The sequence below is a fragment of the Thermobia domestica genome, chromosome 11, assembly GCF_964235325.1.
Source record: "Thermobia domestica chromosome 11, izTheDome1.hap1.1, whole genome shotgun sequence".
Lineage (NCBI taxonomy): Eukaryota > Metazoa > Arthropoda > Insecta > Zygentoma > Lepismatidae > Thermobia > Thermobia domestica.
In genome coordinates this window covers 268,070,653-268,095,106 of record NC_137464.1, presented here as the reverse complement: position 1 = coordinate 268,095,106, position 24,454 = coordinate 268,070,653, and the positions used below count along the sequence as shown (strand labels likewise).

The following is a 24,454-nucleotide window of genomic DNA, read 5'->3' as shown; positions in this document are numbered from 1 at the left end:
GGGATCGAACCCGGGACCCCAAGCACCAGAGGTGAACGCTCTACCACTTATATAAGAAATCAGTACTATACCATCAAATAACTATGTTTTTATATTATTGATTTTTTCTTAAGAATGAATAAAATTCGCTTCGTAAGATCAGTCGGTGACCGAAACATGAGAGAATTAATTAGTTTCTTACCTCAGGCTGCAAACAATGTCAATAATACAGCAAATTAGTACACTTCAACTTTGTCCTAAGATATTCAAGTATATTCAAATAATTGGTAATAAATAAATAAATAGATTGCTTTTTAAATAAACCTTAAATTCTGTTACTTTTCTTATTGTTGTGTTATTAGCAACATCGTACACATTTGAAAAACATGCATCGTATCTTTCGCTAAGCCGTTTCCCTAGTGAGCGGCGCAGACCTTTTCTCCTGTACCGACCTGTGACGTACAAACATGGTTGTCGTTGTTTTAAGCGCACGAGTAGCAGACCGAAATACAATCGCAAATTTCGACTGGTTAGAATCGTCGCATGGGCGAAAGGAAGTGTACTCCGTAATCAGATAGCTCTGAAGTTTTTTTTTTTTTTTTAGAGTAATAAAAAAAATCAGTGGAAATGTCCATTGATGGTCCGGATGCACCCAACGAAAACGAATTCATCAAGTGAAGTCGGATCATCAGGAAAAGTCTTCGCTGCTGAGAAGTAATTGAGACACCGGAAGAGGTGGTAGTTGGTGGGAGAGACGCAGGGCCGGCCCTACCTTATATGCAACACGTGCATTTGCAGAGGCGGCAAATTCTGTCATAACTATATTAAATATTTCTTGTTCGAAACAGACTTCATGATAATGGTAGTTTTTACTAAGCTCACCTTCTATTTGAATATTACATTCATAAATCATGGTTTAGGTAGCATTAGTTTGAGGTTGCATGGACAGTGCTACAGCAAATAGTCAAACAAACCCCAACATAAATTGCTTGATTCTTATCAAATATTAGAACTCAATTCTCAAACAGTAGTGAATATTTGTTCCATTTAGTTAGTTATCATAGTTTTAATATCAAAACTAGACTTGTCTTTGACACAAAGAAGTTCCTTATCATTGAAGGTGAAAGAAGTTTTTTTTTACATATGTAAAAGGAAAATCAAAAAATAGAGATAAAAGAGCTAATTAAAGTTAATTGCAAACTGATATATCGAGATTGAAGCTGGATGTCGAATAGTATAAAAAGGATTATTATCTTTCCTCTGCAAGTGTGTTAGCTTTATCTTTGAGGAACATAATAGATTATTTAAAGGAAAAGAATACAGACACAACGAGATTGTATTGGTAGTGTTTGGCCTTTCTGAGTGTTAGTGCCCTTACCTTCCCCTTAGTTGTTCATGGTGGGGTAGCGTACTTAAAATCGTGGCTTTTAAGATTTGCTCCTTTTGGAGAGAGGGGGCGGCAAATGATGCCATTAGAGGGGGCGGCAAATTGCCTAGGACCGACTCTGGAGAGACACTACTTAAATATGGTGAGTGAGAGCAACATATGGGTGTGTGTAACATGAGATCATGTCATTTGACCATTGTGGTATACTAGAGGATAAGATAGGAGTGCATTCCGTGGAGGTCAGCACTCCCAGTGATGGTTTTGGCTCGACCCAGAAAGACATGTTAGATAACCCACCCGTATGAAACAACTACCGGCAAAACATTTTCTGTTGGTGAAGGTGTAGTTTTAGAACCGTCTTGCATGTTGATCACGATCCACCCACCACCTTGTCTATTTACGATTGTAGCAGGAGATTCATTTTTCATCCCAAATGACAATCCGATGAAGGAAAATTTCCACTGAGAGAAATGCTTAACTCATTCGGCGGCTCTTGCCGAGTGGCACTCATGAGTTCAACTTTTCCACCTTATAGAAATTGCGGAAAATCATTGGACGACAGTAAGGTTGGATGCCCAGCTCGTCTGCAATTGTAGAGTCTGCTTCCATGGTGCTCCTCAGAAACTCATCAAAACATGCTGTTGATCAGTGGACACGGAGCTCGTTTCTCAATGTCGTGTCGCTCGTTCTTTATTCACTACTCCTGGCTCAAAAGCACTATTTTGATGATGATTTTTTTTTCTAGATGTGAATAACGTCCCAGTTTGAACTCATTATGGAAGATCATTCGCAATTCTGTGTTCTCCATGGAAAACTTTCACACGACTCTCCTCAACATATTGCCAACTGCCTCATTAAGTACTCAGCCTATTTTCTGAACATGTATGACCTTTCTGATGCGTGACCTCATTTCAATTACTGGTTCCACTAAGTGCACGTTTTTTCTAGTAGACGGAAAATGGACATCTCAATCGCACGAACTAGTATTTGAATTTTTTTTAGGCAACTACAATTACCAATATCTTTCATATAGATTTTTGATATCTGCGTGTTTTAATATTCATAGTTGTGTTCGAGTATGACAAGCAAAACTACGACAGTCCTGAGAAAATAGATAGCGTATAAGTTGATATTAGTACTACTAGAACCTTTATTATTGTGTGCAACTGTATTTAGCACTACAATTTTATTCTTAATATAGTGATTTCATTTATGTTTCTTCTGACTATATCAAAATGTTGTGTTATTTACGTAGGTTGTAAATATAATATATTTAGATATTCTTTATAAGACTGGATTTGCATCCGGCTTTTCCCCTGGGTTACGATCTTTATTTGGTGTATTTACTTACGGTCTATTTGGAGTATTATATTTTCCTTTATTCATTCCAAGCAAAGCTGGAAATACTTTCAACAGGAAAGGATAACCAATGATTATGATTTTACAATTTCGCAGTGCTGATCCAGGAGTTCAGTATAGAAATTCTCTTCCTGCATTTTCTCACTAATTTGGGCGAGATGGGATTAGGCGAAATGGGAATTCTCATTGCTCAAAATACCCTGGTGAAATTAATAGTTCATGTAGGCGAAATAGAAAGGCATAGTCTTAGTGATTGTTACACTTTTTACACTTCCAAACTACACTGAGAAAAATCCATTATCCGGACAGCGGTATATTGTACAAATACAAGGATTCGTTATGTTTACTAAGGAAATCTGTACGGAGCGTACTTTATCCATATACTACAGAGGTACTGCCTTTTACCCGCTTAGATGTTACATCATGTCGCTGCAGGATGTCTGACATCTAACAATCTTCCGTATTTTACATACGTATACGTATGTTAAATACTTCAGCTATACGTTATATACGTCCATCTGTGTGTAAGATCCAGACCGCCTATAGACACTCTTTCTTTCGAAATGGCTGACGTCATTGAACTACCGTCTTTTGCTTGCGAAACGAGGTTGTTTATAAACGGAAAAGAAGAGAGGAAGGAAACAAAAGCCTGGGTAAGTACAATAGTAAACTATCACTTTGGTTAAATATTCCATTAATTATATATTCTTTTAGTGTAACTTGCTTTAATATAGTACTAACTAAGTAATGTAGTTTATGACAATTCTTACTATTGTAACTCGTTAATGATTGAGGAGAATGGAATGGGTGAATCTGAATTTTGAGAAATCTTTGAATATTAATGTTTTGAAACATTTTACGTTTCAAGGTAGCAAAATGAATGTTATGTGTTTATTCATTCCGTTTTATATGTGACGATTTATTACTTGGTGCAGATTTACTACAGGACTGCTTAACATAATTGCTAATAAACCGTTTTCAGCGCGAAAATTTCCTTGTGTAGTGAAGATTTAGGATTTAGATTTCTGGGCTTTCGACATCAATGGCCTTGTTATTCCGTCACATATGAGGAATGACTTTCCTCGGTGAGTACACTATCCGGGGAAAGGAAGGGAAGAAGGGATTGGGGAAGGAAGAAAACGGCCTGGGACCTATATGTTAGGTACCACTCCGGCATTTGCCTGCTGTGAATGAGGAAAACCCAAGGAAAGCTCATTAAGGATGGCTGGACTTAAAATCTTTTGATACTTTTTCGACCGAGTTCTCCCCCAGGATCGAACCCGGGACCGTTCACACCGAAGGCAAGAGCGCTAGCGACTACCCTACGCGGGGCCACTTGTGTAGTCTAGAAAACTCATTTTTACTAGGATATTTGCAAGATTATTTTTTCTTTTAGTTTAACGCCCCATGATTGTACATCAATGTAAGAGAGAAGGTGACGATAAGATACATGATAATGGTGGAATCAAGAAAATGTAAGGAAACTGGAAAGTCTTAAGAATAACCACACCTACAGTGTTCATCAAAAGCCTATTTGTCGGGAGCAGGAATCGAACCAGAGACCTAACGCGTCAGAGGTAAGCGCTCTACTACAAAGCTTTCTTTTGTTTAAAGAACTTGTTTACATTGAAATATATATATTTTACGAAGATATTGACATATTTTACAGCCTCACTGAAATTAAAAAAATAAGTAGTCAGGGAGAGTTTACTTGTCAGATTTTTATTTTTTAATTTAATTTATTTTTATTTTTATTTATTTTTGCTTTGTTATGTTCCCTAGTTAATTAATGTTTGGGTTACTGAAAATTAAAACCTTTTTAGTATTATTGTTATGTCATCACTTTGGAACCAAAAAAGTTAGATTTTTTTCTTGTGTTTCCATATAGGAAGTTGGTAAGTTTGTGCCTTAGCATTGGTTTGGTTTCTAGAACGTAATTGAAGGTCATGTTGAGTTGAGTCTTGGCGGGTTTGAGTTCGTGAAGTGTCAGGCACTGCTTGTGCCCCTGTCTTCTGTCTGTGATGTTTCCTGACTTCGGGCTGTGAGGTATTTATGTTGAGGAATACCAACGCAGGCCGCGTGATATACAGGTAGCTACAACACAGCTTCAACAGCTACGAGTGCCAGGTGTTTGAATTTCTGCTTTCGTTACGGAGTGACTAATGCAGTATAGTACTAGGTTCAAATTCTATGGGTGGTAAAAATGGTATATTAGTTTGTGGTGTGGTAAGAAATACAACTTAATTGTTATTACTTTATTAGTGTTTCTTCATAGTATAGTTTCACTATTTCTAGAAGGAATTAAGTATTAACGAAGTAATGAATAAGCAAAAGCACACTTTGATTGACGTTAACTATTTCTCATACTCCATTGAGAATGTTTTGATCCTTAGTTGCGCAAACATCCAGTGTGCGTTTTTTGTTTGCTTACACTGCCTTACAGATGAGCTCCCTCGTGGCTAAGTGGTTAGTGAACACGCCTTTGGCGTGGGACACCCGGGTTCGATTCCCGGCCGGGGGCCGCGGTGGCTCAGTGGTAGAAAGTTCGCTCTGGTGCTTGGGGTCCCGGGTTCGATCCCAGCCCCGCCAAGTGAACCTTGTGGTGGACAAACACCGTGTGCGTGGGTTTTCTCGGGGTTCTCCCGTTTCCTCCCACTTTCTTCATTCCACCATTTAATTCATTACTCATCACCGTCTCCATTAGCCTAACCGGCATAACCGTGGGACATAAAACTCAAAGATTTCATTTCATTTTTTTCGATTCCCGGCCGGAGCTTATGTGGTTCGGATTCCACGTTAATCTGTAGGTCCACGTCTCATACAGCCTTGCTGCTGAAAGGAACGTTAAAATCAACTCAGCACTGTTTTACAGATGCAATTGTTCGATTCCGAGTTCGAATGAAGCTTTTTACGGGCAGGGGTTTCACTTTTATATATACAATCCAAGGATTTTAGTTATCAGTCAGTGATGCAATATATAGACCTATATACAGGGTTTGTATGATAAGTAATGAGACCAGGTCTGGAAACATTGTTTTATTGATCTGATCTGTACAGGGACTTAAAAGCTTTCGAAGTACTCTCCTCTTGCGTCGATGCACTTCTGCAATCGATGTTTCCACGCTGCAAACGCCCCCTGGAAGTCAGCAGCCGGCATGTCCTTTAGAAATGTGGTCACGGCTGCTTGGATGGCTGTGACGTCTGCAAAACGGGTTCCTTTCAAGCGTGGCTTCAGCTTCGGGAAGAGGAAGAAGTCGGCCGGGCTCACATCTGGGCTGTAGGGTGGTTGTGGAAGGACTTCCACCCCAATCCGGGTCAAAAAGGAGGTCACTAAGAAGGCGGTGTGGGCAGGGGCATTGTCGTGATGCAACTTCCACCGGCTAGCGATCGCCGGTCTTTTCCGCTTGACGCTCCTGTGCAGTCTCTCAAGGACTTGTTTGTAGAAGGCGGCGTTGACGGCTTGTCCTTGGGGTACAAACTCCTTGTGGACCACCCCCACATTGTCAAAAAAAACAATCAACATTGTTTTCACCTTTGACTTCGACATTCTGGCCTTCTTGGGGCGCGGGGACGCAGGAGTGTGCCACTCCGCGCTTTGACGTTTCGTTTCAGGGTCGTACTGGAACACCCACGACTCGTCACCTGTTATGACGTCATCTTCAAAGTTAGGGTCACTGTTCATGAGGTTCAACAGTTCCTGACAACAATCAACACGTCGTTGCTTTTGTTCGTCAGTCAACACTCGCGGCACCAGTTTCGCACAGATTTTTCTCATTCCCAATTGTTCCGTCACAATCTTGTGCACTGTTGTGTGGTTCATATCGAGTTCATCAGCAATCAATCTCAACGATAATCGACGGTCTGAGTTCAGGAGATCCCTCACTTTTGCCACAGTTTCGTCCGTAGTCACTGTTGTCGGGCGTCCAGCCCTCTCCAGATCCTCAACGCTTTCCCGGCCGTTCCGGAACGCACTGTGCCAACGAAACACCTGGGCTTTGGATAGGGCTTCCTCTTTGTAGGCCTCCGTGATGAGAGAAAGCGTCTGAGTAGCCGTTTTCCCCAGGCGAACGCAAAATTTGATCGCATAACGCTGTTCGATGGAACCCTCCATGTTTGTTGATTTTCCGCCGTGACAAGAATGTTCACAAGGGCTTTGTCCAAGGCTTGTCCGCGCTCCACTAAGGCTCGGAGCCAACTGACGCGCGGTGCGTTGCTTTGCTCGGACCCCCCCCTACATCCTCCATCACCGACAAACCCGCTCCAGCGACACGCGCGCCGCGGCGCGGCGAGTCTCATTACTTATCATACAGACCTTGTATATTACAAAATTGAAAGTGACTATGTTTGTGACTCTTAATCTCTTAGAGCTGCGGTGGCTCAGTGGTAGAGCGTTCACCTCCGGTACTTGGGGTCCCGGGTTCGATCCCAGCCCCCGTCAAATGAACTTTGTGATGGACAAACACCGTGTGCGTGGGTTTCCTCGGGGTTCTCCCGTTTCCTTCCACTTTCTTCATTCCACCATTCAAAGGTTTCATTTCATTTTTTCTTAATCTCTTTGGAATCTTGTACTTAGGTTCACAGCGGAAGCGACGAAATAACTCGATTCATCCATTGTAGCTCTCTTCGCAACCAGTTTCCAAAATGTTGGCAATAAGTTTGCGAAACGAGAGGTGACGACTCCAATTTTGGGTGAAAAGTCGCTATAAAAAATAATCGAGAAATTCATTGTCTATAAGCATTGCTTTAAAGTTGTAGATGTAAACTAAACAATATGTTCTACTCACTGGCGCAAATTCGGGGGGGGGATGACGGATACATGTCCCCTCCAATCCTGGAACTGAGGGGGACTTCTCTCCAATAATCCGATTTGAAATGTGTTTTTTGGGAGAAATTTGATTATTTTTGTCCGATTGCTACAAAGGAACGTGAGATAAAATAGATGTCCCCCAGAAGAAGCCTCAAATCTGCAGCCTCCCAACGCTGAAGACAACTCTGATCCTCCACAACATTGTTTTTCAACTTCATAAGTATTTCGGACATCGCCAAAAAAAAAAGTATGGTAACGGTCTTACCCCCCCCCCCCAATGTTGAAGACAGATTTGCGTCGCTGGTTCTACTCACATCTTTGTAAACAGGGCGCAACCAATCCTTTAATTCAGGGATCATTTCAGGTTGTTTCGGGTACTTTTGTTCATATTGTGGTTAAAATAGTTCCGAAATAATTAACACTACAGTACTTACGTTAAGCAATTTTTTTGTAAAAGAAAAAGTGCAGAATAATTAAAAGACCCCAAAGGACAAATATAACAAACATCTTCTTCGCCTTTATTCACGCATCTATAGCTAATCTTGTTGCTATCGGTAATGATGTATTACGTGCGTCTCTCAACGGAAACTCTGCGAACTAAAGGACATCAAGTTTGTAGTTGTTCTTCGTTAGAGGGCAAGGGTAACATAGCAATGCAGGATTTTGGGGCAGTGAGTACGCTGTATTTCCAAACTCTTCATCAGTTGCGCTGATTAAGACAAACAAACAGAAAAAAAGAACGTAAAAACTGTTTTGAACTAATAATGCTTCTCTACAGAGGAACATTTTGTTTGCAGCAAAAAGTCGCTAAATGTGTAAGTAGGTAAATCGTCATTTAAAAATCACCCAAAAAAGTCTCCAATCGGAAAAAATATTTTCTGTCGCTATCGTAGGGCGACCATACGTCCCGTTTTGACCGGGACAGTCCCGTTTTAGGGGCGTGTCCCGGCCGTCCCGTCACTAGATGGAAAAAGTAGTATTCATCCCGTTTTATGTAAATGAAAGAAGTAAATAACAAACCCAGTACCTTTACTCCTTTTAAAAGTATTAATAATTAATAATAACAAAGAGGCAAAAATTGAACTGAAATTCCCTATATTAAACATACTCTATAGTTCGCAGTACTGCTCGAAAGGCAGCAGAGGTTTTAGCAGTTGGTTGTGTGTTGAACAAATTTCAACGTGTCTTTCCTTTTTCATAAGTACCCGCTCTGTAACAAAGAGAGAGAGGAGGAAATCTGATATCAAGGCACTGATAAGAACAAAGGTAGATCTAAAAGTCTAGGGTTGCAAGAACCTGTCCCGTTTTTAACTGAAAATTTTATGGTCAACCTACGCTATCGTTGAGGTCGAATTCCCCTTATTTAGCGACTTTACCCAAAATTGGCAACATTGACCCCCACCGAACAACACCCCGTTATCTTTAGCCTAGCCAGCATAATAGTGGGACGTAAAACTTAAAGATTTCATTTCAAACAACACTCCCAGAAACCTATTGTTATACCATTCCCAAAACACCCTTTTGTACAGTTCTCCCTACATAAATATGGAACTCAATTTCCCTGAATTTTCCAGGTTTTCCAGATATTAATTTTGCAATTTCCAGGTCTAGTGGAAGAAACTAATAGTACGAGAACACATAAATTTTAAGAATACTATATTTATATATTTGAGAATGGCCACCCTTCGCCCCAATTAACGATTGCAATTAAATATTGAGTCACAAGAAAATAAATAATTAAAATAAATAAAATTTAAGTTGAAAAATATTAAGTTGAGAAGCCTACTAAGGGAATAATGTAATACTTTTGTTCCATACTTGAATACATTCAAAATATACAAAAATATTGGCTTGGGGAAGAAAAAAGGGCCCGCGAGATTTTAACTGATTCTTATAGTACTCGACGACAGAAATAAATTGCTGAAAGAATTTTCAAAATCGGCACAGGTAAACATGGAGAAAATCATATTTTCATGTACCGGTTCAAAATGGGGAAGAAAAGACGACCGCGAGATTTTAACTGATTCTTGTAGTACTCGTCGGGGGAAATCGACTAGTGAAGGAATTTTCAAAATCGGCGCAGGCAAGCATGAAGAAAATCGCATTTTCATGTACCAGTTCAAAATGGGGAAGAAAAAAGGGCCCGCGAGATTTTAACTGATTCTTGTAGTACTCGACGAGAGAAATCGACTAGTGAAGGAATGTTCAAAATCGGCGCAGGCAAGCATGAAGAAAATAGCATTTTCATGTACCAGTTCAAAATGGGGAAGAAAAAAGGGCCCGCGAGATTTTAACTGATTCTTGTAGTACTCGACGAGAGCAATCGACTACTGAAGGAATTGTCAAAATCGGCGCAGGCAAGCATGAAGAAAATAGCATTTTCATGTACCAGTTCAAAATGGGAAAGAAAAAAGGGCCCGCGAGATTTTAACTGATTCTTGTAGTACTCGACAAGAGAAATCGACTAGTGAAGGAATTGTCAAAATCGGCGCAGGCAACCATGAAGAAAATAGCATTTTCATGTACCAGTTCAAAATGGGGAAGAAAAAAGGGCCCGCGAGATTTTAACTGATTCTTGTAGTACTCGACGAGAGAAATCGACTAGTGAAGGAATTGTCAAAATCGGCGCAGGCAAGCATGAAGAAAATCGCATTTTCATGTACCAGTTCAAAATGGGGAAGAAAAAAGGGCCCGCGAGATTTTAACTGATTCTTGTAGTACTCGACGAGAGAAATCGACTAGTGAAGGAATTGTCAAAATCGGCGCAGGCAAGCATGAAGAAAATAGCATTTTCATGTACCAGTTCAAAATGGGGAAGAAAAAAGGGCCCGCGAGATTTTAACTAATTCTTGTAGTACTCGACGAGAGAAATCGACTAATGAAGGAATTGTCAAAATCGGCGCAGGCAAGCATGAAGAAAATAGCATTTTCATGTACCAGTTCAAAATGGGGAAGAAAAAAGGGCCCGCGAGATTTTAACTGATTCTTGTGGTACTCGACGAGAGAAATCGACTAGTGAAGGAATTGTCAAAATCGGCGCAGGCAACCATGAAGAAAATAGCATTTTCATGTACCAGTTCAAAATGGGGAAGAAAAAAGGGCCCGCGAGATTTTAACTGATTCTTGTAGTACTCGACGAGAGAAATCGACTAGTGAAGGAATGTTCAAAATCGGCGCAGGCAAGCATGAAGAAAATAGCATTTTCATGTACCAGTTCAAAATGGGGAAGAAAAAAGGGCCCGCGAGATTTTAACTGATTCTTGTAGTACTCGACGAGAGAAATCGACTAGTGAAGGAATGTTCAAAATCGGCGCAGGCAAGCATGAAGAAAATAGCATTTTCATGTACCAGTTCAAAATGGGGAAGAAAAAAGGGCCCGCGAGATTTTAACTGATTCTTGTAGTACTCGACGAGAGCAATCGACTACTGAAGGAATTGTCAAAATCGGCGCAGGCAAGCATGAAGAAAATAGCATTTTCATGTACCAGTTCAAAATGGGAAAGAAAAAAGGGCCCGCGAGATTTTAACTGATTCTTGTAGTACTCGACGAGAGAAATCGACTAGTGAAGGAATTGTCAAAATCGGCGCAGGCAAGCATGAAGAAAATAGCATTTTCATGTACCAGTTCAAAATGGGGAAGAAAAAAGGGCCCGCGAGATTTTAACTGATTCTTGTAGTACTCGACGAATGAAATCGACTAGTGAAGGAATTGTCAAAATTGGCGCAGGCAAGCATGAAGAAAATAGCATTTTCATGTACCAGTTCAAAATGGGGAAGAAAAAAAGGGCCCGCGAGATTTTAACTAATTCTTGTAGTACTCGACGAGAGAAATCGACTAGTGAAGGAATTGTCAAAATCGGCGCAGGCAAGCATGAAGAAAATAGCATTTTCATGTACCAGTTCAAAATGGGGAAGAAAAAAGGGCCCGCGAGATTTTAACTGATTCTTGTAGTACTCGACGAATGAAATCGACTAGTGAAGGAATTGTCAAAATTGGCGCAGGCAAGCATGAAGAAAATAGCATTTTCATGTACCAGTTCAAAATGGGGAAGAAAAAAAGGGCCCGCGAGATTTTAACTAATTCTTGTAGTACTCGACGAGAGAAATCGACTAGTGAAGGAATTGTCAAAATCGGCGCAGGCAAGCATGAAGAAAATAGCATTTTCATGTACCAGTTCAAAATGGGGAAGGAAAAAGGGCCCGCGAGATTTTAACTGATTCTTGTAGTACTCGACGAGAGAAATCGACTAGTGAAGGAATTGTCAAAATCGGCGCAGGCAAGCATGAAGAAAATAGCATTTTCATGTACCAGTTCAAAATGGGGAAGAAAAAAGGGCCCACGAGATTTTAACTGATTCTTGTAGTACTCGACGAGAGAAATCGATTAGTGAAGGAATTTTCAAAAGCGGCGAAGGCAAACATGGAGAAAATGGCATTTTCATGTACCGGTTCAAAATGGGGAAGGAAAAAGGTTCCGCGAGTTTGAACCGCTACGATGTATGTTCACGAATGTGCCCGTGTTCTCAAATTTAGTTAATTACTGTGACACTGAAACATGTGACACAGAGTCACATTGTGGATGACTCTGCAATCGGCAACCACTGCACATATACTCCTCCCGCCCCACAGTTTGATTATTTCGATCCATTCCTCACGTGCTAACGGCATGGTTCAACATCTGCAAGAAAGAGGTAAATGTAACGTTCTATTGGCAATAGCTTTTCACCAAATTAAGCTTCATGAAATCTGATTGCATATTTGACATACTGAGAAAATTCTAGCCCGTGGCAATATGTATCACATATCCCATCAGTTCATAAAAATTTTGAACACAAAATTACGGTCGTCCGTGTGACGTACTCCCAAAAGGCCTAATGTGTATCACCCACCTCACATTCAATGAAACCACAGCCGTGTAGAATTTAGAAAGGAACTTCTTATGATGTATACAGGATGTCTCAAACGTTCCCTGACATAGGGTAACTCTGTTATTATCAGAGTTACAACAAAATGTAAGAGGAAAAACATCTCGAAATATGACGTTTTCAATCTAAAGTGAACACTTTTTAAAAAAACCGGACGAGATGTTTGTGCTGTATACTCTTTATGCACCCAATTTTAAATGAAAATGCAACGTTGTTATTTACCTGGACCCACAACATAAGTGAATGAAGTTACTGTTTGAAACGGGGGCTGGCCACCGACATGTTAGCGTAAAAGACAGTAACTTCACTCACTTATGTTGTGGGTCCAGGTAAATGGCAGTGTTGCATTTTCATTTCACATTGGGCGCATAGAGAGTGTACAGCGCAAACGGGTCATCCGATTTTAAAAATTCCTTCACTTTAGAATGAAAACATTATATTTGGAGACGCTTTCCAAAGTAGTATAATTTAGTTTGTTTAAATTTACAATTTAATACAAGTAGATTCGGATTTACATGCGTAGGATTTTGTATGCATCTAACTAATGAATTCTTTATTTTCATGCTTAACTTAGTGACTTGGCTTTGGACTGCAACTGATTATTGTAACCCATTATTGCTTGAGAAGAAACAAGATATCCGAATCTTCATTTGGAGAAATCAAACGTCTATTGGAAAGCTGGGGATTACAATCATTAATTTCTACATTTCAAGGTGCGTAAATTATATATTCTGTGTTTATTGTTAAATTACTATTACTATTATTGGGTTTAGAATCAATCAAGCACTTCATGATATTTTATGGGGATCAAGATGGGTGCCGGATAGATAAGTATTTGAGCGTCAGGCTCTTATTTCTTTTCAATTTAATATTTAATCAATGATTATTTTTCTCCCTCATTATTCCACCAAATCGTATTCCAAGATCATATATCCACTTTTGATCGATATATCGATATTTTTGATCTCTTTCATATTTCTATATTTTCGATTTTTGATATTGTTTATATTTCGATATTGCTGTATTTTTCGATATTTCGAACAAGTTTCGATAGTTTGTCGATATCGATTATCTATATCTAAATTCGGATATCCCAAAGCCCTATCGAACCCCCTCCGAAATGAAGTTTTTGGCTATAGACCTGATTAGGGATGCGCACGAGACAAGACGAGACTGAATTTTTGTTACGAAATTCGAGACGATATACAGCTCTTCCAATAGAAACGGATCCAGTTTTCGAGACGAGACATAACTTTCGCGGCACCTTTTCGAGAGAAGACAATCTCAAATCTTTTCCCTTGCGCATCCCTATACTTGATCATGAGGTAAAAAAAAAAAAAAAAGTTAATGAGAAATACCGGTAACATGTAAATACAATATAGGTAGCTAAAACATTTTTGTTTTCATTCTTCAGTAATGCATTGTTATTAATCTCAGGGGGGCGCGGTGGCTCAGTGGTAGAGCGTTCACCTCCGGTGCTTGGGGTCCGTGGTTCGATCCCAGCTCGCGCCGTGTGGACTTTGTAGCGGACAAACACCGTGCTCGTGGGTTTTCTCGGGGTTCTCCCGTTTCCTCCCACTTTCTTCATTCCACCATTTCACTCATTTCTCATTATCACCGTCTCCTTTAGCCTAACCGGCATAACCGTGGGACGTTAAACTTAAAGATTTCATTTTTTATTAATCTCTGTATTTTGTAGTGTATTCTCAAGCTTAAGGTGATGTATAATTAAATTTTGAATTCAGTTAACTTATTTTGTTTCTCAGATTGTTTTTAAAATGTATGTACAAACGTTTATTTTCATTCTTGAGAGTTTAAAGTGACGTATAGTTATTAAACATAGTATTTAATATTGTACTCTTAACGTGGAAGTGATATACAGTTAACTTTTGAATTCAGTTAACATTTTTCTCTCTGAAATTGCTTTAAAAAGTATGTAAAAACGTTTTTATTTTATTTCTTGAGTGCTAAAAGTGATGCAAAGTTATTAAGCTTACTACTTTATATTGTATTCTTAACCCTAAACTGATACACAGTGCGTTTTTGAATAAATTATGTCAAGTTATTTGAGTGACGAACACTGGTAGAAAATCCTGACTACTACTGGAACATTTTGATTTTAAGGTGACGACTACTGCTGCAAGGATTTTAAAATATTGTTTTTCCTCCAACGGCTACTTCTTTTTTAATTCTAACTACATGGTCATTATAGGAAGGATCAGTGAGTCTTTCCAACTATGGTACAGCTCCGACAGATTCACGATGCTCAGAGAAGAGACAAAATAGTATGTTTTCAACCTTAAAGTGAGAACCACTGGCGTTTTTACCCTGCTATGCAAAAGTAAGTGAGTACTCCAATGGAGTTCCAATGCGGTACTTAATTTCTGCGTTTTAGATATATGGAAATACATGTCTCTAAAATGTAAAGAACTGATTTTTTTTACTGAAAACTGCAACTCGATAAGCCTTATGGATACCGAGGTATGGGAAAATAAACTATAGGTATGTGGGGCTTGCATACTTGACGGTACAATTCGGAAATTGAATTAAAATATGACTAACGGCTATCAAGATGTTGTCAAATAAAGGGAGGACCAACACAGTTAAGGGGTTTTCGTGTTAGATGCTAAAATTTCCGAAATCGGTCATGGAAAGTTAATAAACACCAGTAGCATTTTCATCTTAAAGTAATTAGATATCTTCATGGAGTGTTAGAACATCATGGAGTCTACCAAAATTAAATTTTAAAAGCTTTTGAAAATATAATCTGACATTTGTAAACAGTATTTGAAATATGTGTTTACCCAAAACTTCCAGCTGGTACATCTAACATCTGGAGAAACACTGTGAAATAAAAGCGTTCGAGATCTTGAAATTTCGGAAAATTATTGGTGGCAACAAAATTAAATAAGATGGTACTTCTATGGGTTAAATGAGTACCTCAGTACAATTTCGATCGAAAGATTAGTTCAGTCCTAGGTTTTCTTCAGGCAATTCCAAGGGTTCATCGAGCTGTGCAAAAGAATGAAAATTCGCTGTCAATATCTAAGATAGTAACCAAGATATAAGGAATTATATATTTTATGACGTAAAAATAGAGATCTTTACGGATTTGTACTTTTGGGTCTTTCCTATAAGAAAAAAAATCAGAAAACTACTGTATATACCTTAATAGACAATTCAGTGGGCGGGGACACAGTAGCTTAGTGATAGGGTATTTAACTATTCTTTTTTTGCAGAAAATGTTGGAGTATTCACTTAACCCGTAGAGATACGATCATACTTAACTCCCTATTTAATTTTAAAATTAAATAAAAGGAAATATTTCAGTGTAGCGACCCACGATTATGCATTTTAGTCTCAGGGAGATTATGATTAAAGCAAGTGAATATTGTTGACAGAATTGATGGAATGCAAAGGTGGGAGGAAAGAGAGTACCCCGAGAAAACCCACGAATACGATGTGCACTACAAACTGACTTGACCGTGGATCGAACCAAGAACCCAATACACCAGAAGTAAGCACTCTACCATAAGCCACCGTGCCCCCGCCCATTTAATTGTCTATTAAGGTATATACGGTTGTTTTCTGAAATTTCTTCTTCTTACAGCAAATACTCAAAAGTACAAATCCATGTGGGTCTCTATTTTTACGACGTCTTAAAATGCATAATTCCTTATATCTCGCTTGCTGTATTAGATATTGACAAAAAATGTTCACTTTATTTCAGAGCCCGATGAACGCTTGGAATTGTCCAAAGAAAATTTAGAGCTGAATTAATCTTTCGATCGAAATTGTACTGACGAGTCTGAGGTACTCACTTAACCCATATAAGTACCATCTTATTTAACTTTTGTTAGGATCAATAATTGTTTTCTGAAATTTCAAGATCTAATACGCTTTTATTGTATGGTGTCTTTGTAGCTGCTAGATGTACTAACTGGAAGTTTTAGGTAAATACATATTTCTAATACTCTTTACAAATGTCAAAATATATTTTACAAAGCTTTTAAAATTTAATCTTGTTAGACCCCATGATGTTCTTAAACTCCATGGAAATACCTAATTATTGTAAGATGAAATTGCTACTGATGCTTATTAACTTTCCATGACCGGTTTCGGAAATTTTACCACCTAACACGAAAACCCCATAACTATATGAATCCTCCCTTTATTTGACAATATCTTGATAGTCATATTTTAATTAATTTTCTAAATTGTACTGTCTAATATGCAAGCTCCACGTACCTATGGTGTCGCATTTTATTTCACCATATTTCGGTAACTGTTAGGCGTACCGACTTGTGGTTTCGGTAAACACACACCTCTAACATTCTTTAAAACGTTATTAAGACATATTTTAGAATATTTAGAAATGAGAGTTCTGCGAATATCATGGTACCCGAAAACCCCCATGAGGGCGCGTGTGTAGTGTATTTAATTGAATCTACTTTTGAGGTGTTGTAAGCCCTCGTAATTACGTTTCCGAAAGTGCACCACCTAGTACGCAAACTCCACACTTCTATGGTGTCGCTCTTTATTTTCCCATATCTCAATATCCCTAAGGCTTACCGAGTTGAGGTTTTAGGTAAACAAATGTCAGTTCCTTACATTTTAGAGACATACATTTCCACATATCTAAAAAATACAGACATTAGGTACCCCATGGTACCCCAAACACCATTGGGGTACCCACTTACTTTTGAATAGTAATACATTTTGAGTTGTTCAGCATCAATAAACACTTTAGTTTTTCAATGTGCAACCCAAAAGTCCATACCTGACCGAATAGATTTTGTCCATTTAATCTCAAAAATGTTAAGATACTTTGTATTGTTAAGTACAACCAAGTTAAGCACACTGAATTTAATATTTTAAATATTTTCTGATTTTTGTTTCAGGTATTTCGTGCATCAAAACAAAACCAGGATTTTGCTTGGAAGACAGTGAAAAGAAGCAGTGTAGGTTGTGGCTAAAAGTACGTCCTTTCTGAAGACAGACCCAATTGTATTTACATTCTTTTGTACGAATATATAAACCTAATAAAGATACTGTACTACAAATTATTTTTCTCCCATAAATTAGAATAAAATATTATCTCTGTTTAAAGAAAATGTTTGTTAGTGTTAAGTCATTTCAACTCTTTTTCTCTGTAATAAGAATATTATCCCTCGCAATATTTTTTATCTTTGTGCTATTACGATTGGATGAAGTAAAATTCTATACGAAGCACTATTATTTCAGACATGCATTAATAACTAATGTATTGTTCTGTATGTAAGGCAATGTGTATACTGAACATGTCTAGCGAAGGTGTTGTTTTATTGGGAATCCGAAGAAAGAAAGAAAAAAAAGTTGGACTTACCAACGTATACGTGTTCGAATTCTGGACTAATCCAAATTATCCAGAGAAAACATTATATATTTCTTTGTTGCTATTTCTGATGTATCCTTTATCCAAGTCATATGAAACGGAGACTTCATACATCGCTATACTTTGTATGGACTATGTTCCGTATTTACTTGATCACTTTGTAACTTTATCTAGTGTTGACAAGGCCGCAGGTGTTAATCGAATAGTTTAGTGTATCACTCATGTCACCTTGTGACTAAGGTAGGTCCTATCGGTATATATATGGTACTGGGTTCAATTAGCGATAAAATACATTTTTAGCATTAAACAAATGCAAAAATCTACACGAAATGAGATACCGTGATCTCTGACTTACGGATAACACCAAGCAACTAATGGTACTGAGTGTGATTGAGTTTACTAATTACTATTTGGCTAAAATCAATGTTCCTTTATCTGTAGTTCTTTTCGTGCTTTGAATTGCAAAGTTTGAAATAACCGTTTTAAATTATTGTGTATATATATCTTCCGAGTAATTCTGAGAATCATTGCTCTTTCTTTAAGCAATGTATGAGACTGTTAAATTGCTCGTTGCTTAAAATGTTGCACTAAGAAGGATGCATCAAATTTGCAGAATGTCTAGAGCAGGGAAGAATAAATATGTTTAGTCGATGGCTGCACAACGCCTCCGCGGTCACCACGTTGTCACACAGCGAATACAGCGGACGTTTAAGAATATTCTGCACTTACTATTAGGTATCTGCCTGGGAACTTTGGTGCAGCTACCCAGTCTCCTTCTTGGTGTTGCATTTTTAATGGCGAGTACTGAATAGGAATCATCTTGTAAGCGAACACGTTTTCGGCTGTCAGCATACTTTTAATTATTGCGACATTAAAAAAAACATACCTGTTAATTAAAATGTACACAGAAGTTATTTCTGGAAAATTCTATTCAGGCCTCTTGTGGTAACAACTGCATTTTAGAAGAAGATACTATTAAGGAAAAGAATGAGGTAAAATAATCTTTATATCGTACAAGCAATGGATGATAACAGCTTAATAAATGATTATACGTAAATCTTGTTTGAGTTTGAATATAGGATTGTATATGACTGTGCATTTTGCATTATTATTGAAGTGCTGCAACTAACTGCAAACCATATGATAAGTTCTTACAGTAATATATCATATATTGATTTACTCTGTATGAAAACGGAAATAGTTTAACATATGGTTAACCTTCTTTGTGCCCATAATTTTAAAATTAACGCTTGTGTCACTTTTCAACACTTGGCTTTGCAGTAGCTTTCCAACGAATTAGCAGCCCAAACTTACAGAACACCCTGCAGGTAAATACATTTCTTTGGACAGTTTCACTGCTCTAAACTAAGATTTGAAAAGTGCAGCATTGTTAATTTTATTATTATTGGCACAATGGAGATCAACCATATTTTAAGCTATTTTTGTTTCCATACAGAGAAAAACAATATGTGACAACATTACAGTAAGAATGTATCATGCATTTCTCAGTATGTTGCAGCACTTCAATAATGGTGCACTATACGTACAATCTAGATCCTGAATATGTCCAATCCATATATTACAACAAGGCAATACGTATGCGATACAGGTAAAATCCGTATATTTCATATGGACAATCTATAAGCTACATACATCCAATATATACATTACATATGGCCAACCTGTACGCGACATACGTATAATCTATACGCTGCATGCAGACAGTCTGTAAGCTACATATATGCACTCTGTATGGTGCATACGGATATTCTGTATGCTGTATCTGGACAAGCTGTGTGCGACATAAGGAAAATCTGTATAATACATACGTACAATACGTATACTGTATCTAGTCGTACGTATGGTGCACAAGTACAATATAGATGCTGTCTCGGGGTTGAACGCAAGAAACATACGTACAGAACGTATATTGCATACTTCTTGAAATCATGCTCCGTCCTGATAGTCAGTGAGTGTCGTCATTATTAACCCACATGCTACATACGACCCTGACGTCACAAAGCTAGATATTACCTCCGTATATACTTGTTACTGCAGATGACGTCATACGAATGACGTCATTGCACTTATGCAGACAGTACGTATAATACATACTTTTCCAGCTATACGTTTGCTGCAGGATGTTAGCCTATATACGGTTGTACGTTAAGTCCAGAAACTACAGGAATTACGAATGTAACCTACGTTTTTAAGTATGCCACCTACATTTTTTTCTCAGTGTATGCTTAGCATACGCGATGGAAGTCTTAGAGAATGACTTTGTCCGTCCGTCCGTCTGTTGACAGGTATTACAGCAAAAATGGCAAGAGATATACCTATATGTATTTTGCAATTACTTCAACGTCCCAAAAACAGATGGCACTTTCTCTTTTAACACTATTCAAGCCGAAAGTGGTTCCTGTTTCGACGTTTATCGCCACAGAACGAAAACGGTAACAGATAGCGAACAGCAGTTTCAGCAAAGTATTCAGTGTCTCAAGGTAACATATGACGATCAAAGGCGGAAGTACCTGAAACTTACTAGTACTTCTGGTTCCATTATTGATTTCCAAAGAACAGAAACGTTAATGGATTATTTTTAAAACTGTTTCTGACATAGATTGGGCACGCCACATCGAGTTGTATCTATTTGTTGAGGCCGAAAGTGATGAAAATGTAAGCTTATTCGATTACAACACTGATCGCCTAATGGATAAAACGGAAATAGTTAGCAACAAGCAGTTTTGGATTCACGATGGATTCAGTAACAACATATGCTTCAACTCTGATTTTATCTTCCTATGGCAGCTGGAAGTCAGACGTCAATTACCATTTCCAGTTTCCATATTAATCTCCATACAGCAAAAACAATCAGAAATATCGAGTAATGTATTATTGTTATGGAGTCAGCATCTGAGGAACAGAATCTATCTTTGATCTTATTCCTCTATTGCAATCAATAGTTAAGGATGTACTACCGGTACTTGAAGTTTGAGTATTGAATTCACATAATCTGGAAGTCTATCTGTAGTTTCTCATTGTAAAAAGAAACTAACTTGTCATCAATTATATTCAGTCTAATATGTCACTTAGATATATCCTATAAGTAGACCTATCTTAGATGATAATAATAATAATAATAATAATAATAATAATAATAATAATAATAATAATAATAATAATAATAATAATCTTTTTGATTATGCGTATATTCAACTTCTTGCGACCGTTATTTCTACGAAACTGATATGCTTGTTGTTTGTTTCCAGACGCTCGTTTGTGCAGACTTTGGCTGAATAAGCTGATCACGTACGGAGATTGGAGGATGAGGAACATCTATTTGTCAGAGCTGAAGAAGCAGGTGGAGAATGGCATTTTGAAGTTTCCTTTTCATCTTCCTCCCTGCGAGGGACCTCTACCCCCGCTCCACCGTTCACAGCTCACGGTAACTTTTTTTTTAAATATTAAATGTATTCATTGTTTTATGCGTACAGAGTTCTTATGTAACAACTCCCCTCCGTCTATTGAATTTATATATATCCGATACTTCAACACAATTTTCTCGAGGATATCTACAATCAACCCTGTCGTAAGCATGCTTGTTGTGGATATATACTCTCAGGTTGAAGACATTTTCTATCATAATATCAAGAGTTTTTAAGTAAAATTAAACCCAAAATTGTTCATGTGTAAACTGATACCTGTTTGAAGATTTTCACAGGTCTGTTGGGAAATATGGAGCCCAGAACGAAGTGTATCAAATGACATAACATTGATACTATAACTAATAAAACACAGTTTTGACCAGAGCAGAATGAAATATATTAAAAACTATACTTACAATGTGTTACAGTTTCAAGGACCTAACGTCCTCTTCATCAGACTCTGACGTTACTCTGACACACTATGAAGAGGACGTTAGGTCCTTGAAACTGTAACACATTGTAAGTATAGTTTTTAATATATTTCATTCTGCTCTGGTCAGAACTGTGTTTTATTTGTTTCTCTGCTTATCCAGAGCCATGGAGTTTGTTCATTGATACTATCAATCTTGAAATATCTTTAACTTTGAATTAGGAATCTCAGATTCAATATGTAGTAAAAAATTATGTTAAATAAAATGGTTTGTGTTTCTTCTAATGAGATTTATTAGTAAATCTTTGCATATTGATATAATAGGACAAAATAGAAAATGCGCAGGATAGATGAACATATTCCATGAAATTGAGATTTATATTCCCTCATAATAATACCATTTACCTTCATTCATTTATCATTTCTCAAGCAATAACACTTTCTCAGACATGCCTTTTCCAATTTTGTCATTTTTCGGAAAGTGATTCATAGACCAAGACACTAGGCGAAATATGGTGGTATAAATGTCACGGTGTTGAATGAATTTGAAAAGCGGGTGGTTGTAACCTCAATTTTGGCGATGAACACATCAATGCTGCGAAATGCATCGAGGTATTCGAAGATAGATTAGTACGCTTTGAAACTGGCGAAATTGTCAAGGAACGCCACGCAATTTATGGATGACGGGTGATCATGTCATAGGGTAAAGCTCAACATCCGCTGGAAGAGGCTAAATGGATTTGAAACTCTGCCATGGCTCGGACAACTCCCAGAAATAAATCCTATAGAAAATGTTTGGCACCTCTTACACCTATCTCCACAAAAGGCCCCACAGACAACAGTTACTTCTGGCTTTTTGTGATGAATGTTACTACCTGTCACAGGATACCATCCCATACACGGTTAAATATTTTTAAGTACTACCAAAGGTAGCTTCTGCCAAGCACTAATACCTACGTAAAGAGTGCTTCCTTCTATGCACTGATACGTAGCAATGGCCGCTGATTCATTTTCAGTGCCTGTTTGTTTATGTCGCGGTAGAGTACAGTAAGTAATTTGTCACTGATTACTATAAACACCATGTATCTAAAGCCTTCGTTATATATACATAATGTTCATTATACATTTTTATGATGTTTTTTCAGTTATAATTCTTAAATAAATGCATTAACTATAAGTGAATGTATGTAAAGTGCTTTATAAGATTTGACTACTTTTAACACTAAGTCTTATATATAGAGTTGCCATAATTTTTTGATCTAAAATACGAACAAACCTTAAAATGACGACCCATCAAAGATACGGTGCCCAAATACAGAACAAATACTTTGAAATTTCTTACCTAAAAATCAGCTTTTTAGGTTATCACACATTTTTACTGTAATATTTAAAACACTATTAGAAACTAACATGTTTTATATTTTTTCATTAACACAAATATAATAAATCATGCAATTAAATTACGTATATTAAATCTAACCAAAAGAACCCTGGAACGAAAAACAAGACTATTTGTAAGAACATAACCTACTTTACTAATAGTAACTGAAATATAAGTTTTATACCCTTTGATGAAAACAATTCTTTTCGTCCGAGATTTTAGCTACTCCTGACTCGGAAATTTTCGGCAGCTCCAGAAACTGTCAAATACGGACATTTTCCTGTTTCATCGAGGTACGATACGGAGACGGATACCGACCCAAAAATACAAACAGTCCCTACAAAATACGGACGTATGGCAATCCTACTTTTGGATCTTTCTAATTCTCGCGTCAATTGGACTGTAGATCTTTCCAATTCTCGCGTTAACGAGTGTTGAAAAAAATAAACGTTACAATAAATGCTTTATTTGCACTGTTTTGTATATCTACACATCACAAAATACTTCCCCTCTCGTTCTTTTCATACTTCGTGTAAGAAATGATTGGTAAAGTTTTGAAAAATAAATAATACACGTATGGACAATTGGAAAAAATGTCGCTTAAGTGCGTATCCAATTGTGGATATAATAGGTTATTATCGGAAGCAATAGAAAAAAGAAGAAAATATTCTAGGATAAAGGACATGTCCCATCGGCTGAGATTTGACTGCATTTTAATGATGCAAGTCTTTGCTATTACAACCATAACGCACTCATTTAATTACACACACTGTGAGCATGATGATAGGGAAGTGGGGGACGAACCTAAGGATACAGTAGACTTCCGTTAGTCCGGTATCTAACAGTCAGGAATGCCAGGATAGTCCGGGACCAGTATGGTGGAGTTCTTTTCTTTTAATGCAGACCTAAAACAATACAGTAATTCTGTCCAGTTTGTATTCTCTAAAATGTAGAATTAAAATTAAGATTTGATTGTATTTGACTTTGAAGTAATTATCTTATTGTTTGTGGTAAAAATATTTGCCGCCAAACATCATGTTATAGCTGTATTCAGTCCACGATTTAACGTGACTGTCCAACAATCCGACATTGGCCAAGTCCCGAACATGTCGGATTATTGGAAGTCTACTATACCAGGAAAACACTCGGAAACAATTAGACAGCGAAATCAAAATTTACTATGTATATTATAAATAGATTTCGACTTTAGATATTGTGATGTATTTTGGTAATCCAGTGCAATATATTGTAATGGTGTGGAATTTCGCCATTTATTCATTAACTATTATCTATGTATATAAGAAGTGAGAATGAATGCAGGTATAGGACTGTCTATTGATATAATGGACATAAATTCACACAAGATCGTAAGACTTAATAACTTCAG

General features: G+C 37.6%; 1 protein-coding gene across 4 annotated transcripts in view; it reads left to right on the top strand.

Annotated features, from left to right (window-relative positions):
- LOC145665074 (uncharacterized) overlaps positions 1-24,454 on the top strand; it is a 128,617-nt gene that overhangs the window by 66,116 nt on the left and 38,047 nt on the right. For all 4 annotated transcript variants that reach the window (XM_081732338.1, XM_081732337.1, XM_081732339.1 and 1 more), the window contains one exon: positions 21,101-21,276. In XM_081732338.1, the coding sequence (XP_081588464.1) occupies positions 21,157-21,276 (120 nt within the window). In that variant the 5' untranslated portion in view covers positions 21,101-21,156. The remainder of the gene's footprint in view (positions 1-21,100; positions 21,277-24,454) is intronic.